Source organism: Pleurodeles waltl, chromosome 3_1 (genome assembly GCF_031143425.1).
Source record: "Pleurodeles waltl isolate 20211129_DDA chromosome 3_1, aPleWal1.hap1.20221129, whole genome shotgun sequence".
NCBI classification, from domain to species: domain Eukaryota; kingdom Metazoa; phylum Chordata; class Amphibia; order Caudata; family Salamandridae; genus Pleurodeles; species Pleurodeles waltl.
Genome location: NC_090440.1, coordinates 1,459,239,569 through 1,459,259,995, shown reverse-complemented (window position 1 = coordinate 1,459,259,995; position 20,427 = coordinate 1,459,239,569). Strand labels below are relative to the sequence as shown.

The following is a 20,427-nucleotide window of genomic DNA, read 5'->3' as shown; positions in this document are numbered from 1 at the left end:
TCTCATTCTTAACATTATACCAGATTACAAAATGACTTTTAGTAATAAAAAATCAATCTTGATGAATCATGTTCTCTATAATGGGTATCTAACCCAACTTTTACTCTAGAAAAATCTCACCTCAGTTTGATATAATCTATATGAATCATAGGGGTTTAACCAAACTAGATTCCAATTGATATGGTCGAATAGATGGATCTCTCTCAGTAGAGGAACTTAATCAACAGTGAATGTTCCTTTATTTTTGAAACCACAATGGAATCCTTAATTAGCACTAATATTCACATTTTATCGGTGCTACTTAATTCTCATATAGTCACCTCTTACCTATGGCTAGTGGTCACCTTCTTTTTTCTAAAAAACCTTCGCCACCTCACTGCAAAGCAATTAGCCATCATAAATAGTCACTATAAAAAGAAGTATTACATTGCTTAATTCGATATGATAGAGACTTCTTATTATATTTGTCAACAGTGCCCCCCCCCATCTGTTGAATAATATTTATTTCATTTTTAGGGGTACAACTATCACTTACATTCCTCCTCAAAGGAATTATATGTACTTATAAATATATTAATTACGGGCAGAAGTTAAATTTGAATCATTCCTCGTGGCACTAGGGCCTACTAAATTCATCCTATATGCTATAAATGTCATTATCGGATTATATAAAAAATATTAGTATCCTTATTTCGAGCACTCAATGACCTCAGTTTCATCTCTAGCTCAGGAAAGGCAATTTGTACTTCACTGTGGTAGACCTTTCCCGATAAAATAAGCCTCCAAAAGCCTGGCTACGAAGGAATACACAGTTTTCCCCCGTCTGAAAGAATTGCTGTGAAAAGGCTATAAAGTAAGCTAGAGGAGTCTAGAAGGAAACATACTGAATATTGAAAATATATATGAATAAAGCTGTCATTGATTAAGCACATCACTGCGAATCTTGGTATCTATAAAAGATACTGGAAAACATTGACTACTAATTTAAATGTGCATCTCCACATATTCTGAATAGTGTTTTGTGTGGTGAAGGGCAATTCACCGCACATTTGGTTGGCACCTATAACACCAGTTTGACTCACTACTGAATGTTTATCCCTGTTCATTGTGAAAGTTGGTGGCTTACAGTTTGTTTCATTTTTGACTAATCCAATTTTATTGCTCTGGGCAGCACAATTTTATTGTGGTGTTGGTGGGGTTTGACATATTATAGTGCTCTCTGATCTGATTCTGCTGTGCTCCAATTCCATTCTGTTGAGATGTTGATTGATCAGATTCTCTCACAGAGCTGTTGTATAATTTTCAGTGAAAGGTAGCTAAGTATGTGCTTGTGTGGTGTTCACTTGCATTGTGTTTTGGTGTTGGGTGATCTCTTTATTTTATATTGTTGTCAGGTTGAGTTTTGTACTGGTGCTGGTGTGTCTAGCTATTTGTGAGATCCAATGAGAACATGCAGTTGTGGGGTTTCTTGACTCCTTTCTCTTTGTTGGTAGGTTCCATTCTGCCCTTGTAATGGCAAGTGGAGTTATGGGATCTCCCATGATGTCATTGTGGTTCTTTTTTCCAATGCAAAGTCCCATTCGATTATGATAGTTTCTCCTGCTGGGCATATGAAATCAATAACTGACTTTGTTAATATCTGTCTAGGTGTTCCAAAGACGAAGGGATGGGTCTGTAGATTTTTACCTTGACTGGAATTCTTACAAGAAAGGCTTTGGGAGACAAGAGTCTGAATTCTGGCTTGGCAACGACAACATCCATCAACTCACAAAAGCTGGTAGGATATCTATTTACAAGACTCATGGCCGGATCTAAAAGCAAAACACTGTCACACAAACTCCAGCACCATCCTTTCTTCTTCTTGTGACCAGTGGCAGTGGTAGCTTGAGCAGGCAGGGTGGGCCACACACCCAAATACATAGATATTCACACTCACTCATCTACATGCACACACACTTACACCCATACATTCACAGGCACATGCACTTACACCCGCCATTCACAAAAACACTCACATGCACACATCCATTCACAGCACACATGTACTAAGGCACGTACGTTCACACAGACACACATGCACGCAAGCATGCACACATGCACATGCTAAACATTAATATAAAAAAAAACATACCAGACTGCAGTGGTGATCTTCAGAGGTTCCTGGGCGGTTGGGACTGCCACCTCTTCTCATGGCTGCCCTTAGGTGAGCCAGTAATGGGAGGCTGCATTCCCTTACTCATCACAGAGTGGGATGGTCAGTGAGAGTTGACGACCCCGTTCTGTGATGAGATCCCACTGATTAACATTTGCACTTCAGGGCTTAAAACCAAAGCACCCAGGTCTGAGGCTATCAGTGATGCGCCTCTGATCATGAGGCAGGCCCTGAGGCACTTTGCAGGTCTGAGGAGGTCACGCCCACAGGGCTGTGAAATCCTCAGCACAGCAAAGTTCATTTCAGGCACCCAGGCACCTATGTATTTAGTGCATAAAAAGCACCTGGCAGCCTCACCTGAACATGAAGAGTGTCTGTCAGGCTGACCATTGCTCAGTTTGACAGACACTCTTTATGGCTGCAAGAAAGGTGGGGCGGTGGTGTTCCTCGGCCCTTAAGGACGAGCCGCGCCTGCTTGTGACACAAGATATCACTGATATCAGGGCACACACAGCCATACTTAACATTGGAAACACCACATTTCCATACTCATCTCGTGATTTTTTTTAATGAAACTGAACTGTTGTCAAGATGGGAGTTACTTGAAATGGAATTTTCTGATAACATGTTGTTTGAAGGGACGCTCTGACAGCTGATTCTCGCTGGAAGTGTAGTTTTCTCAAGATGGAAGAAAATGGGAGGAGAATGTTCTGAGGGCATGACGTTTTTCAACAGGAATGCTCTAATGGGAGTTTGTATATGGAGAATATCTTTATGATATGAGCTGTTTGAATGAGAATGCTTAGATGTGAACTGTAATGATTTTTTTTCTGTCACTCTTTTCAAGTGGAATGCTCTGGGGATTGCAGATTTTGGAAGAGAAATGTTAAAATTACATTTTTCAGAGGTGAATGTGTTTGTGATGGAGTCCTTGAAAGGAGAGTGTTCGTGTGACCATTGTATACATCTCCTAACAGGAGTGTGATTACTTGCAATTATGTATTTAACTGATGCCTTTCGTTATAGGAAGCATGCACTTGCGTGTAGATCTGGAGGACTTCAAAGGCAACCGCACTTTCGCCATGTACGAGACGTTTAGGCTCCAAAGTGAGGAAGAAAAGTATCAGCTTCACTTGGGGAAGTTCATCGGAGGCTCTGCAGGTGAGGACTTTTCTCTAGCATGTCGAATCTTGAGCAAATTCCAGTTTTTGTGCACCTTACCCCCCCCCACCACTTCCTCCCCCCACCCCCAATTTCAAGATATGGCAACAGCAGAGAAGCTTTAATGTTATTGCTATGGACTGCCTTTTTTATACCGACCCATGGACATCCTGCCACTCTGCGGAGAGACAGCATTTTTTTTCTAAAAGCTATTTATAAAAGTATTATCAAAGTCTAGAGGTCTGTCTTTGCCAGTCTGGAGTAATGGTTGATTTCCTTGTTTTTGATTGCAAGCCTGTGCCACGAAAATAAAAATCAAAAAACAAAAAAAGAAAAAGATGCAGCTGTCTGAATGTAGCAACTGTATGCATGTAATAAAAGTTTAACATAAAAAAATGAACCACTGCAAATAACTTTATAGAAAGTGCAGGCCCTCCTTAGTAAGGACGTGTACTTAGAACAGGGATAGAACCCCTTTTTCATATTATTGGAAACCATAGGAAAATCAGACTCTGATTGCCTCAATCAAATGGTGCGAATGGCTTTGAATTATGTAACTGGAAGACATAACTGAAACTTACAATATCTAAAAAAAAACTAACAATACAAAAAGCATATAGAATGGAAACAAAATCAATTGAAAAGAAAAGCATTGATCCACCAGTTCTGGCAGCAAAATGTGCTTCTTTTTGGGCAGCTGTGCACATGGATTCAGAAAAAATACCAGCAGTCACAGTGCAAGAGAGACAATGGCTTAAGTGTGCTGGCACTTTGCCCCATGCTGTACATTGTGGTAGGCAGAAGTAAAATGGTAATGGCAGCTGAACGGTCAAATAGATGATGTTGGCTAACCCAAGGTATGTAGCCTCTGTCGTTCCCTGTGTATCTGAGCATCTTCACCATTTCCCCATTTTCTTCACTGCAGACCGAAGCGCTTTATGTTCGACTGTGTTGTTGTTTCTCAGTTTTGTTAGCTTCATTATAAACTTGCTTTTTCTGCTGAATTGCTTCAATTCTTCTCTGCTTGTCTTCATCGGAGGCAGAATAAACTAGGATACTTCAGATACCAGCCCTGTCTCTTCTGCCACTAGCAGTTTTAAGCAGCTGACCCACAGGCACCGACTGGTTCACAGCACACCTGCACTTTATGGCTCATAGCTCAGATGTCCCTCAGGGATCAGTTACTGCAAGCACAGTGCAGGGTCAGGCTAGGTCTCCAGGGCCTAGAGAACTACACAATCATCTGTACAAACACTGCCAGCAGTCATTGGTTCATCAGGAGCCAGGAACCACTTCAAGCACATCGAAATACCATCATTCCACTGTATAAGCGTTTACTCTCAGGTGGCAGCGAGGGGGGACAGTCCAGGCCTACTCTTGGAGGTGGTAGAAGCTCAGATACAGAAAACACATAAGTAGTTCACAATAAATTACCGTTCCAGCAGAGTTCTGTTATTTAAAAAAACAAATAGAACCTTTACTCTTATTCAAGATCAACAAGTTAGTACCCGTACAATAGCTCTGAGGTTAAAAAAACCTATTCTAACCAATCAAGCGATTCTCAGGATTCTTTCATGTGGTAACAATCTCTGTACAGCTAGAACTTTATCCTGGGCACTCGTAATGCACATGTGCAACTCGAGGCAGCTTAGGGGTAGACTAGCTGAACACTGCCTGGGTATATAGAGGCATGGGGATACAGCTACAACAGGGCCTCTCGGCTTTAAGTGGGATGAAAAAAGTGAGGGTCTCTAAAAGGGGAATGGACCAAGAAGTGTTATTAGGAATATTATCTAAGAGGCCTGGATGGGGGGGGCGCGCTAACCGCTGAAGATGGCGGCAGCATAGACGAGTAGCTCCGGACCGGCCCTACCAGATCCTGTAAACTCCGGAACTGGTCCCGGTAGAGCAACGGGCTGGGGACGTAATAGGGTGCCGGAGACTCAGGCCCAATGAAGAGGGGTGGCGGCGGCCCCCAACCAGGCGCACTGCCGTGCTGCAGCTAAGGTGAGCGGTTAGAACTCCGCTGCCTAAAATGGTGGGCGCGGGGCAGGGCTAACTGAGTGACCGCAGGGGCCAGCTGCAGGCGAGAGACACAGCTGGAGTGCTGGTGCCCCGGCGCCTTCAGCCTCGGGCCGGGGGGGACACATGGCCTGTGGGGCCCCCCGGAGGCAGAGACCCCAGCGGCATGGACTGCGGGGAGCAGAGGAGGCCTGCGGAGCAGCGGCCCTCCCGCTCCTCCCCCATCACATCCTTGGCGGAGGCCACACAGGAACAAGCAATCCTCCCAAAGACTCAGGCCCACTGAAGAGGGGTGGTGGCGGCCCCTTCACCGGGCATACAGCCGCACTGCAGCCAAAGTGAGCAGTGACACCTCTGCTGCTTCAGATGGCGGGTGCACGACAGCGCTGACAGCGAGACCGTAGGAGCCAGCTGCGGGAGACATACAGTGCCTGGGACCCCCCCAAGGCGGAGACCCAGCAGCATGGACTTCGGTAGGCGGAGGAGACCTGCAGAGCGGCAGCCCTCCTGCCCCTCCCCCATCTTGTCCCTGACGGAAGTCACGTGGGAGCAAGCAATTCTCACTACAGGAGGTGAGGCATGCAGGGAGTGGAGTGAAGGGGACGGGGCTCTTTGGACAGGGCCTTATGAAGCGGATCAGCTGATGACGGCTCACCCCTAAGACCTGGACACTGGGAGAAAGGCAGTAGAGGGCAGCGCTGGACAAGATGGCTGCGTGCCGAGAGGGGGTCCAATCTGCTGTGCAAGCAGGGGACAGCAGACTCACCTACCTACTGAAACCAAGGCGCTGTTGTGCCTCAATGCCTCCATTCGGGGAGGGTGAGGCTCCTGCTCTGCGCTGCCACTGCTGCTGACGACCTGGGGCCTGTGCGTGCGTGGGGACCCTGGTGAGTCTGCAGAAGACAGGGACATTCCGGCACACAGGGACTACCTGCCTGATCCAGAAACTGTGGGGCAACAATAGCAGCCAGAAGCAAAGGGGAAGGCACACGAGTGCACAGTCGGGACCACCAGCAGTCCCTTGCAGTAGGGGAACTGTACAAAGCATGGGGGCACCTAGAGTAAACCCTCACAGCAGAAAGGGGACCAGCGTTGGTAGCAAGAGGTCCCCCACCCAAGCCGAGATGGAATACACAGGCCAGAACCCTTCAAACGCTGTAGATGGCTCCAGATGGGGAAACAACGCACTAAACTGCAGGAGTCGCGTGCGGCTAGCCCAGAGTGCAGGCAAAGTACTACAGAGGGGGCACCGCAACTGGCAACCCAGCCTCCCCAAATGCAAGACACCTTACAGAAGATTTTGGTGGAGATTGAAGACTCTAAGAACACCCTACAGCAGGAGATAGGAAAAGTATCGGCTGAGTTAGGCCTGCTGAGAACTGATCACCAGAAGTTTACGGATAGGGTGGAAAACACAGAGGAGCAAGTGACGGAGTTGGGCACGTCGCAGCGGGCACAGAAGACACAGCTCACCCATCTCACAGACAGAGTACAGAGACTGGAACATAGGGCGGAGGACGCAGTGGGCCGAAGCCAGCGCAACAACGTACGTATCATAGGCCTTCCGGAAGGTATAGAAAGCACTGACATGATAGCGTACCTGGAGCCCTGTATGAAAGAGCTTATGGGCAAGCAACCACTCACACCATTCTTCGCCCTGGAAAGAACACACAGAGTCCCAGCCAGACCTCCAGCACCAGGAAGACCCCCCAGATCGGTTGTGGCCAAGCTGCTGCACTATAAGGATTGAGACTTACAGCTTCAGAGAGCACGCAACACAGGCCCCTTTGAGGTGAAAAACAGCAGAGTCAATATGTTCCCAGACTACACAGTGTCGGTACAGGCCAAACGGGCGTCCTATTTGGAACTGAAGAGAGCACTGAGAACAGAAGGCATCCGATATGCACTGTTATTCCTCTCGAAACTAAAGATTATATGGGACGGCCACACCCATTTCTGCCTGAACCCAGAAGAAGCATGGACCTGGCTCGAAATGTACAAAGCCGGAAAAGATGACCGCATGAATCTGCCACATCTCGACAACGGAAAAAGAGGCATCTGTCTTGAAACAATAGAGTGGCCCAGCTGACACAAATGCAAGCAAGCCAGGGAAAAAAAAGCGGTGATCAGAGCCGCTGCATCATTGACAGAGTCGCCCTCATCAGACATGGATAACACTGCCCACACAGATAACTGTGAAACAGAGGACTCCTCTGACCATGACTCCGTTGTAAGTCTGCTTGTTGATCTCTCACACGTGACACCTCAGTCAGCTGAAGACATTCTTTAGCAGATTATATTATGGCATTGTGCAGCCTTCATAGTTCGGGATCAGCAACACACGAATAGACTTAGGCCGATCCAGACACCCGTGACATTAGCTGCTACGAAGACAGCACACGGTGAGAGCACCCCCCTTTCGCCCTCGGATAACTCCAGTAGGGTGAAGACGATGGCTTGTCACAGACTGACATCACAGGTTTGTGCAGTTAGCCGTTGCCGCACTGCCCTGGGGAGGGGGAGTTGGGGATTGCATCGTCCTGCTGTTGTTACTGTTAATATTGATGCCCAAATGTGTGAATGGTGTGTGGGGTTGGGATCAGGGGGGAACGTGGGTGGGAGCACGGGTCGGGGGACATAATAGATACATGATGCATGCCGATACTACCCTTAAATTGATGTCCCGGAATATATGGGAGATGGGCACCGTGTCAAAGCGCCACAGCATTCTGACATATATGAAGAGGAGAGGTGTCTACGCTGCTATGTTACAGGAGTCCCATCTTACTAAGGTGGAAGCTGATCGCCTTCGTAAATATTGGGGGTGGGGCACTGTTTGCCAATACCTACTCCGCATATGCGCGGGGAGCACTGGTGTGGGTGCAAGCAGGAGTCCCATTTGAACCTCTCTTTGTAAATATAGACAAGGGGGGCTGATATGTTTTGGTAGAGGGCCGCTTGTATGGAAGATTGATAATCTTGGGGAGCATATATGCCCCTAATCAGGACCAGATCGCCTTCCTCCACACACTGTTGGCTCAGCTGGCTTGACACCCAGATGGACCACACCTCTTGGGGGGAGACTTCAATAGTGTATCTGGCACAGATTTGGACCACTCTACACCCCCTGTGCAAGTGGCAGCAGCGATTAAAGTGGCAAGGGGCTTGAATCTGTGGAGGTCTGGGTGGGATATGGATGACATTTGGCGGATACACCACCCTCTCTGCAGGGAATTTTCCCACTACTCTCACACCTATCAAATACACACGGGGATTGACCATATGTTCTGCACAGCTGGCATTAGCAACACCATTATACAATTGGAGTATCTGGGCCGCACAGTATCTGATCACAGCCCTTTACTGATCATGATGCAGACCCTTGAGAGACTTCCACCGATTCCGACATGGCCCCTGAGCCCCAGAGCCATGGAAGACGAGGTCATCAGGGACAACTTAACGGCCAAACTGACAGAATACCTTACACTAAATGCGGCGACGGCCTTGACCCCAAGGGTGGAATGGGAGGCACTGAAAGTGGTGGTCCGTGGCCACTTCAGGGACAAACGGTGGGGATAAGGAGGGAGCTGACATCCTTCGTTTAGAAACAGCCTTATGCAGGTGGGAATCCGAGTTGGAAACCAACCCGGAGGCTCCTCGACAACTCTTAGAAACACGGGAAGCGCACAATGAGGCAACGGAACGCCTTAGACGTCATGACTACAAAACCCACAACAATATGGTTCACGAAGAGGATAGGAGGGTGGGAAGACTTCTGGCTTGGCTGATTAAACCGGAACGCAGGGGTACACCAATCACCCACCTGACGGCTAGGCATGGGACTATGCTGTACTCACCGATCCTCATCAATGATGAGTTCCAATCTTACTACAGGACCCTATATAGCAAACCGCCACGGCCGGAGGTGGCTGCACTTCACAGCTACATGGGGGGCCTCCACCTGAGAGCATTATCGGAACAGGATAGCAAACCGTTAGGGGCACCAGTGGACAGACAAGAGGTGAAGATGGCTATCAGGGATCTGGCAAAAGGGAAAACCCCTGGGACAGACGGCCCTCCCCCAGAATTCTACCAACGATTTGTAGGTCCACTGTGTTGTATTCTGCGAGTGTCCTCGCGCTTATTGCGGCTGGAGGATCATTACTACAATTTTGGCGACGAGCGGGAAACTATTCCAATCAACCCCAACGTCATTTACAACCTTTAGCAGCAGTATTTCAACCTGCGATTCACATTTCAGGAGAAGGGATTTACCTTCAACGTGCGACCTTCTTCATTTCCAGCTGCCTGCAGGAAGCTACTGAGCATTATTTTTTATTGTTTTCTATCCTCTACGAGGTTAAAACTTCCGTTTTTTTTTTTTGTATCCTGTTTCCATGGTCACCGATGCCATTTTGGAGCGTGTTACTTGGTTACCAGAGTGTTGGAGTTGTTTGGGAGCGCGTACAATGGCAGCTGCTATTGTTTACTTACTAGTGTACACTGTTTAGCGCTACGGGCGCGTTTTCCACCGCACTGCTAGAGTGTTAACCTTGGACCTATTTGGCTAATTTGGTGGCCATATTGAGAAGTCAATTCCATATTCAACGGCTCTATAAAGTGATACTGTGTGCTTTTGTGGATTATTCTGCACTTCTAATTTTTAGTTTTTCTAACATGCCTTTAAATGGTTCATTAAACCTACCTCTGCCTCAGCCATTTCAACCCCTTTTAGGTGACAATACAAGCAAGTGGCAAGAATGGAAAGAACATTTCTTAAATTACCTGGCTACTTGTGATGAAGAGAATGAGTTCACACCTTCTAAGAAAAAGAAAATTCTCTTACGTTGCTTGGGTCCACAAGGTTTAAAAATGTATAATCGGATTGAGAAAAAACCCCGCCCAGATGGCCAAGGTGATGTCTTTCTAACGCTATGGAAGATTTGGACAGATATTATACGCCCACAGTATGTGTTGGTATTGACAGATATAAATTCTATCATAGAAAACAACTGAAAGAAGAATCCATTGAGGAATATGTTTCAGCTTTAAAAAATTTAGCTTTGACCTGTAGATTCGGTACACTGCATGATGAAATGATCAGAGATCAAATTGTCATGCACGCAGCCAATTCTTCTACACAGGACTGTTTATGGGCGAAGGGAGAAGCACCATTATCTGAAGTGGTGGAAATTGTAAGGAAAGCAGAACTTACTGGGAGGTGTGCTAAAGCAGTGCTTTCTGAAAAGGAAGGAGAGAAGGAAGCTATTGAACAAATTAATAAAATTCAAAGTGGAAGGAAAACATCAAATTTTGAGTGGGAAACTCCCAAGTCAAGAGATAACATGGTCAAGGGAAAATTAAAGAAAACTGAGGCTAAAAGTGACAAGTCCATGATTAAATGTTATAGATGTGGTTTTATAGGTCACTATGCTAATGACAAGAAATGTCCAGCGCGGAACCAGAAATGTTCAGAAGGTGGCTTACTTGGACATTTCGGAAGAGTATGTAGGAAGAAGAAAAAGAAATTCATTAAGTTGTTGGAGAATGACTCAAATTCAGATTCATCTACGTCTGGTGATGAAAATTTAAATATGTGTGTATTTAATGTGAGAGATCAATGCGATGAGAAACAAAATCCATTGTCAAGGAAAAAAACGAAATGTAATTTATCCATAGAGGGAATTATTGTTAGTGTGGTTGCTGATTCCGGTTCTCCATACACTATCATCAACTTAGCAGTGTGGAGAGATAAATTAGAACCGAGGTTAAGGAATAAGCTAGTACCTTCGGATATTTCTCCAAGAAGTTTTACTGGAGAACGTATAGACATAGTAGGGTATAGAACTGTGTGTTGTATGTTTAAAAACAGAGAGGCTGAATGTAAATTGTATGTGTCAAAGTCTCGGCCATCGGTATTAGGATGGTGGGACCAAGGCAAACTTGGTATTATTCTTAATCCGTCTAGTTCTGAACCAGTGTCTGTTGTGCAAGAGGAATGTTTGGATACAAATACTATCAAAAATAAATATCCCTTGGTGTTTGCTGGAGGTGTCGGTAAACTCACGGATTTCCAACACAAGATTGTTTTGAAACATGATGCCTTACCAGTTACACACAAGGCTAGGAACATACCTTTGAGTATCAGAGATGAAGTGTACAAAGAGTTGGATAAATTAATGCAGACAGGTGTTATTGAACAAGTGGAATCTTCGGATTGGATTTCGCCTTTGGTTGTAGTAAGGAAAGCCAATGGTAAGTTGAGGTTATGTGTTGATCTGAGAGATTTAAATAAGAACATTATGGTAGATCAATTTCCGCTACCAAGAATTAATGAAATGATTGCACATACGAAAGGGATGAATTGGTTCACGACAATTAATCTAACCTCAGCTTACCATCAGGTTGTGCTACATCCAGAAAGCCGGAGACTTACTGCATTTGTCACACCGTTTGGTTGCTACCAGTTTACTAGGATACTGTTTGGATTGGCGTCTGCAGCAGCCATGTTCCAGAGACTTATGTTCAAATTATTTCAAGGATTACAAGACGTTATGTTTTTCCAGGATGACATTTTGGTCGTGGGGAAAACGAGAAAGGAACATGATTCTACATTGGAGAAAGTGTTAGATATAATTGCGGTTAAGGGGCTTACGGACGATATGGCTAAGTGTAATGTTGCAAAAAATAAGGTTACATATTTAGGACATGAAATAAGTGTGAAGGGGGTAGAACCAAAATCTGAATTGGTAGAAGCAATAAAAAAAGCACCAATTCCTACCAACAAAGATGAGGTGAGAGCATTTTTAGGTTTGGCAGAATTTTACGCAAAGTATGTAAAAAACTTTTCCAGTAAGACGTACCCCATTAGACAATTGTTAAAAAACAAGGTGACGTTTGAATGAACCAATGAGTGCCAAGCTGCGTTTGATATGATCAAGCAGAATATTATGAAGGCACCAGCGTTACAAGGTTTTGATCATAACTTACAGACTATTGTTACGACAGATGCAAGCAATAAGGGGCTTGGAGCTGTACTTACGCAAGTGGATGCATGTGGAAATGAAAATGTGATTGCATTTGCATCACGCTCATTAACAGACACTGAAATGAGATATTCAGTTATTGAGCGGGAAACCTTAGCGTGCGTCTGGGGTTTGGAACACTTCAGGCAGTTTATCTGGGGTATGAAAGTCATTTTGCGTAGTGATCACAAACCGCTTATTAAGGTACTTACAACAAGTGGATTGCTTAAAGCATCCCCACGGATAGCAAGATTGTCTATAAAACTTTTAGATTATAAATATGATGTGCGATATGTCCCAGGGATAAAGAATGTAACTGCAGATTTTTTAAGCCGTTTTCCTTTGCAAAACCTAGAAACACTGTGCAATGCAGAAGATGATGAGTTGATGGAGGATTGTGTCACAGAAATTTTAGAAGGAATTCAGGGTATTTCAAATGAAGAATGGATAACTGCAACAAAGGAGGATAGTGTTTTGTCTAGAGTACTTTCAATGATTGTAGAAGGTTGGCCTAATAAAAACATTTTGGATGGTAGTTTACATATATTTTGGGAATTAAGACAGGAATTGTCTGTGGAGGACAATGTGGTATTACGCAATGGTAGACTGGTGCCACCGGAATGTCTTAGAGACAAATTGTTAGACATTTGTCATGAAGGACATTTAGGTATTTCTAAAATGAAGAGCAGAGTAAAACAGTTATACTGGTGGCCCGGTATAGATGTTGCTGTTGAGAGGAAAGTGAGAGTGTGTGCTTTATGTAATGAATCGGAGAAGAATTTGTTAACCTTTAATCCTCCTTTATGTCCATTATCTTGTCCGTATATGCCATCGGACAGGATTGGTTTAGATGTTACTGGACCAATTTATGATGATGGTGAAGCAAAATTCATTTTAGTGTTGATGGATCATTTCTCAAAATGGCCAGAGATAATGATTTCAACAAAAATGGATGCTTCAGGCATTGTGGAATTTTTGGATAAGGTGTTTATCAGAGAAGGATTGCCAAAGGTTATTTTAACTGATAATGGTCCTCAATTCCTGTCTGGCAAATTTAAGGACTATTTGAAAAGGAATGGCATTGTGCACAAAACTACTTCAGTATATCACCCTGCAGGAAATGGTGGAGTGGAATGTTTTAACAGGGTGTTAAAGAATGCTATACAATTAGCCAACAATGCAAAGTTATCATGGGAAAGAGAGGTATGGAAGACAATGTGGTCTTATAGAATAACGCCTAGTAACATCACAGTTAGTAGTCCATTTGAAATTATGAGGGGAAGGATTCCTTTAGGTAAGGATAATGTTGGCTGGATGGCATAATCAAGAAGAAGTGATTGGTCTTTGGAAGTGGTTAAAAGAAATATAAGTGCAAAACAGGAAAATACTAAAGCTGTGTATGACAGGAAACACAAATGCAAAACTGTAGAAATACACGTAGGTGACTGGGTTAGAGTCAAAATACCTGGGTTTAAGAGAAAGGGAACAGGGAAATTTTATCCACCATTAGGTGTAGAAAAGGTTTTGTGCAATTCAGTTCTACTTAGTGATGGAAAGGTTTGGCATATTAGCAGAATTGCGCCTTATAAGGGTGGTATTGACATGGAAAAGAGGGAAAATTTTATTATGGAAAAAAAGCAGAAGTTTTCGTTAAACGATCTAATGGAAAACCAGAGTGCACAAGATACTCAAGGGTTGAGTGAAAGGGGGATACCGCAAGAGAACAAAAATGTACAAGTGGCCACTGGCCGAGTTCAGGGCGAGGAACCAGATAGAAATGCAAAGTCTGGTAATGATGTTGGTAAATATGGTAGAGTGAGAGTGAGGTCTAAAATATTGAATGATTATCAATGTGACGTTTAGATATTTTCAGGATTATCTAAAATGTTGAATGATTATCAAATGTAACATTTAAAAAAATGTCCTGGATTATTTTTGGTTATGTCTGCATATTTGCATAATTAGTATGTTATATTTTAGTATGTAATATTTTTATCTCTTTTCTTCTCTTGTTTGTTTTTTGTTGAAATGGTTAAGGTATAATACAATTGCTTGTTATTGTTTCGTTTTCATTGTTATAAGGGGGAGATGTGTTGTATTGTGCGAGTGTCCTCGCGCTTATAGCGAGAGCGGCTTCGCGCTTAGGAATGAAAGAATGTGTGTATTTACGAATGTTGGAACGGTTGTTTGGATGAGATGCGGGCAGAGAAGGATGGTCAGAGATGTTGGGGCTATATTTTCCTGTAATTACCAATAAACATTGTAAGAAACTATTGCGGCTGGAGGATCATTACTACACACTGACAACACGACTAGTAGAAAGATACATGGAGGCAATACGCAAAGGGGGAGCTCATCCTCCACTAGTGAGGCATTAGTGATACCTCTGCCCAAAGGGAAACGGGACAAGGCGACAGAGGCCGACTATCGCCCACTCTCAGTGCTAAACACTGACTTTAAGGTACTTAGCAAGGTGCTAGCGAACTGCCTACTCCCATACATGGGGGATCTCATACATGAGGGCCAGAGTGGCTTCATCCCTGCACGGAACATGTCAAACAACCTGTGACAGTTTTTTACCTTACTGTATAATGACAGACACCCACCTGACCCAGCAGCAATGGTCATGTCGGTGGACTTGGAAATGGCCTTCAACACAGTGCGCTGGGACTATCTGGGGACTGCGATGTTGTGCATGGGGCTTGGGCCGGACTGGGGAGAGTGGGCTAAATTACTTTACACACACCCTACATCGAGGGTCAAGCCTGGGCGTACAATATCCGCCAGCTGTGATATCTACAGGGGGACTAGACAGGGCTGCCCTCTCTCACCCTTGCTGTTTGCTATTGCCATACATCCGCTAGCGGAGAGTTTCAGGGCCAGGGGACGGGAGTGGGGAGTATACAGAGTAGGGGTTCCACACATCATCTCCCTTCATGAAGACGACCTACTTATTTATGTACGAAATGGAAATGCGGCATTACCTCAGGTATTCCAGATTCTGAAGGACTTTGGTAGATAATCGGGCTTGCGACTCAAGAGAAGGAAGACGTGTGTGTTCCCGATGTGTGAGGGGGTGACGCGTCCACTCAAGTGCCCGGAGGACGTACAGTTGGCTCCCCGAAAGTTTTTATATATGGGAATCCAGATTTACCATCACCGACGGGACTTGGAGAGGGTAACCTGGTGGTGCGGGGTGGCATTCCGCGCACTGAAACTGCAGTGGCCTTCTGGCACTCATTGAAGCTATCAGTCATGACCAGGGTCACTGTTTCCAAGATAGTGATGCTCCCTAGATTCCTTTACTATTTCACCAACCTGCCACTGCACATACTGGTATCATGGTTCTGCACCCTAGACACATTGCTGCGAGAATTGATATGGGACGGGGGACGTTGTTGAGTGGCGCTGGGGACCCTATGCCTGCCACCTGAGGGGGGGGGGGCTCGGAGTCCCGGACTTCAAGCTATATTATCTGGCAGCTCAACTAAAGGGGCCAGCGTGATGGCTAAAGGAACTGGACTTATTGGAGACCGCCCTGAACGGTAAAGTTGGGCGGGGGAGGATCTCTTAGCGCGACTGCTCAGGAGAAGACAGGGCCCTGTTAGACCAAACATATTGGTATACACAGCCATGGTTGTGTGGCGTAAGGGCCCTTAAGACAACCAACACAGCTATCCCCTATGCCCCGACACTACCTCTTACGGGCATTCCACATGGTGAACCAAGTACCTCTTTTACTCCTAGACAATTAAACTCTTGTACGGAAGTAGGGATCATTACAGTGGGTGACTGCTACCAAGGGGGGATGCTGATATCCTTTAGTGACCTGGCGGAGCAGAGGGGTTTACACACTGGCCAATTTTTAACTCATGAGGCTATTGCAAGGGCCCTGAAGGGGTTGTGGGGAGACAGCGGAGAAGAGCCTCCCACGACAGCTGTCCTCCAGACTATGCTAGTTGCCGGACGGGGATCTCACCTGATCACATGGCTCTATAAGGCACTGAATGCAGTGATTGAACGACCACTAGATGGACTGCGACTCAAATGGGACACGGACATAGGCAGGAACATGACAGGCTATGAATGGGCTAAAAATGTTAACTCTGCACCCAAGATTACACGTAATACACGACTGAAGCATATACAGTACAATTATGTTCACAGGACATACCTCACCCCACACAGAACTAATCGGATATACGGGGTGCAGACAGGAGTGTGCCCCCGATGCCAGGTGGCTGATGTTGATTTACGCCACATAACCTGGGAATGTCCAACACTAAGACAGTACTGGGAGGGCGTGGTTGCTCAGCTCAACATTGCCCTAAATAGAAAGCTGGATAACGATCCGGAAGTATGTTTACCCAGCTTTTTTGATAGACCCTCAATTAAAAAAGTGGGGAACAGGTATGCGGACCTGGCATTGGTACTGGCGCATAGGAGATTGGCGATGGCCTGGAAAAATAGGTATTGACCCTGGCTGGACACATGGGTGATAGATGTTACACTCTGGGCGAGGGCGGAGGAGAGGGCACTGAGGAGAGAGGAGCCGAAGGGGCTGAGGCACCGACCGATGGCCACCATGTGGGCAGAAGTGGTAGACAACTGGGAGACACTGGACGCCCCCACAGACAATGACTCTGACAGGACATCAGTCCAATGTGAGCCAGTAATGGCTGAGCACTAACCAATAATCGGCCCACATGGGCTTCATTTGGGGTGTGTAGGCCTCCCTCCCCCTGCCTGCCGGCCCCTCCACCGCCAGGGGACCTGGGCTGCTTGGTTGTCCTCTGCCACCCCACCCCATCCACAGCGCCTCCCTGCTCAGGAAGAAAGCTCACACTGAATGGGGATCAGTGGAGGAGCGTGCAGAGATGTGCAGTAAGACAAGATCCGACAGCCGCAACCACACACCACCTGAAGGTAGTACAGAAGTATGGGCAAGTTAATAAGTTTCATGGTTATTCAGTTATGCTTCTTTATATTTTTTTACTGGTATATGGTATGGAGGACAATAAGTATTCAGGCCTACAAAGCTATCATTGGTGGACCATGACTCCCTGTCTCGTAAACATGCCACTGGAAGAATGTGACAACTGAGTTGCCACCAATGTAATTTCATGTGCAAGGGTCTGAGTGGAATAAAAATCACTAGGTGGTAATGGTATTATCATGCATGTAATGGACATTCAAAAACTGCATAGTGATGTAATTGAGAAAATTGAGTATTATATTATGACCTTGTATACAACAAAAGAAAATGAAACAAACTTGAAATGCCGATAAACAAATTTGGAAAAAAAATCCAAGAGGCTTGTCTATGTAAATAGGAGCATGGGTTAAACATAAAAACTAAAGTTCTGTGCTTCCCATAGCGGGTCACTCTACTGGTATTTTGTTGCTTCTCGAAGCTTTCTGTTACTGCTTCCACATATAGCACGCAATAAGTGACATATACCTAAAACAAGCCAGGACTACGACTTTGCCAGTGGTTGTTAGCTGTTTGAGATAAAGGAGTAACAACAATGATGAGGATGTAAATCATTTTTTTAATGTTTCAATTTAAAAAAACATGAGACTAAGAATTAGGCATTACAAAGGCATGTGCTTAATTTGTGTTAAAAAAAAAAACAGGTGTCTGGGCCCAATGTTTTGCTCAGAACCTTGCAGCCTACAGCGCCACACTGGGACTGAAAATGGGACCAACCACCAAAATAAAAGTGGCCCCAATGGTGAATTAGAAAGCTCAAAAAGTGGCCCATATGTGCACATTGGGGCAGTTTTGAACTTGTAAAGACATGTTTTTAAAGGCATGAGAGAAAGCAAGGATCTGAGTGTGTGCAGGTAATGTTTGTTTTAATATCAGAGAAATCAGCAGTAAAAATTGGTCGACCAGATCATACAACATGCCCACTAAGAGGCCACAAACCCAGACCACACACTGACCAGTCAGATCAGCCCATCAGGAACTGCTTGCTTGCTTGCCTTACAGGCCAGTCCAGCCCTGGCTGCATAATCTCTTTAATCACTCACCATCTACTACCTGCATCTTTTTCTCACACTTTCATGTTCTTTTTCATCCTTGCATTCTTTCCTTGTCACTATTTTTCCAACTTAATATTTTAAAAAATTTCTCGCTTTTGTGTTTTTCCCACTTGTGCTCAGGGTGATAGTCTGATTAGAAAAAATATGGGCCAGTGCCTAAAAATGTGTGCAGATGGGTCCCACCAGCTCACATTAAGGATTGACTAAGGTCTATGGAATGTGTAGTGGTCTTCAGAGTGTCTTAATCCTTCTCATTCTTCCATTCACATCACTTTCCTCTGTAGTCTAAATTAGAAAATGAAGCCCTTTTTCTCCCTACACATCTTTTTTCTCTTCAGCACCTTTTTTCTCTCACTCCCTCATGAACTTCCTCACATTCCCTATACTTCACAACTCCCAAAGACAGTGCACCCACTCACTTGGGATCAGTGCATTTTCTTTAACATTTGCCCTGTCAATACTTTGATAACTATGTACCCTTTTCATACACATTTGCATCAAATCACATTTGCAACTGGCACACATGATCATTGCTCTATCTGATCTGCAGAGAGGCCAAGTATTGAATGACAATTTCTCTGAACGTCTGTTCGACCACCCTTTATAGGCACTCTGAGAAATTCACACTTCCTTAATCCTCAGCTGCCCTTCACAGCTCCCAATCCTAGCTCTGATTATGACTACTGAGAAACCATTTCATTTAAACAGTTTAGTGGAAATTTTCGGAAGGAATGCCATTTACCTTTTCATGATAACCAATTAGTAGAATGTTTTTTTGGTTGACTTTGGCTTTTCGATGCTTATTTTTTAGGTGTAAATACAATGGTTACAGATCTTACTTCCAAAACAGTTTTGTCAGAGATATGTATTTCAGTGCTTCACTTCAGGGGACATTATTTCATATTTATATCTTTTACACTGTCAAACAATTAATTCAGATGCTTTTAATACGCTGACCCATCACCACCTGCAAACACCATCCATCGTTGACACCTCACAACCGCTAACTACCATCAATCCCTTTCCCTAAAACCCCTTATCATACCTGTACTACACCAATCGCTGAAGCCTAAAAGCCCTTTCTGCCCCATAACTCAACTATCACTAAACAAATAAAATCACCGACTTCCCCTAACTCCACCGATTCCGAAACCCTAAAAACCCCTTTCCACGCCTAAACCCCACCCATCCCATAGCCCTTAACATACCCCACACCGAAACTTCACCCATTCTTGAATCATAAAAAACCTTCACCGCTCTTAAACGCCAGCCATGCGTGATCCATAAGAACTTCTCATCACTCTAAACTTCTTATCCCTGAATCCTAAAAAGCTCTTTCTACCTCTAAACTTTACCCATCAATGAATTCCTAAAACCTCTCACCACCCTAAACTCCACCCCATCCTGAACCCTAAAAACACTTCATCACCCAAGCCGCTACCCATCATTGAACCCTAAAAACCCTTCCTAACCCTAAAGTCTGCCAATCCATGAATCCTAAAACCTCTCAACACCCTTACAGTCCACCAATCCCTGAAACCTAAAAACACCTCACACACCTAAACATCACTCATCCGTGAACACTAAAAAACCTTTGCTACCCCGACACTCTACCCATCTCTGAACCCTAAAAAACACTTTCAATGCCTGAACTCCAATTATTCCTGACCCCTAAAGCCCCTCATCACCCTAAACATTACCCATCCCTGAAGTCAAAAGCCCCACAATAATTCTAAACTCCTTCCAAGTTCAATGCAATTTTGGATTTTCCCTTAAAATTATTTTTACTTTAAAACGTTTCCTTTTTAAATTGTGTTTGTATTTCCTTAAACTAGTCTTTCTTTGAAATTAGTTTTCCATTATGTGGTTTCTCAGTTTTCATTTCTAATTAATTCAAACACATCACTTATAAATACCAAGAGGCTAAGTATGTACTCTACAGGATGAATACAATAAAAAACTACAGAAAAACAATACCCTGGAAAAAATAAATACTCTTTGTGAATGTAAGATTAAGTA

The 20,427-nt window shown here is 44.5% G+C and overlaps 1 protein-coding gene across 1 annotated transcript in view; it reads left to right on the top strand.

The window, feature by feature from the left end:
* The window catches only part of LOC138285299 (ficolin-3-like), a 151,506-nt gene that overhangs the window by 91,257 nt on the left and 39,822 nt on the right, over positions 1–20,427 (top strand). Inside the window, exons 6-7 of the mRNA XM_069225042.1 lie at positions 1,648–1,777; positions 3,179–3,313. Of these exons, the coding sequence (XP_069081143.1) occupies positions 1,648–1,777; positions 3,179–3,313 (265 nt within the window). The remainder of the gene's footprint in view (positions 1–1,647; positions 1,778–3,178; positions 3,314–20,427) is intronic.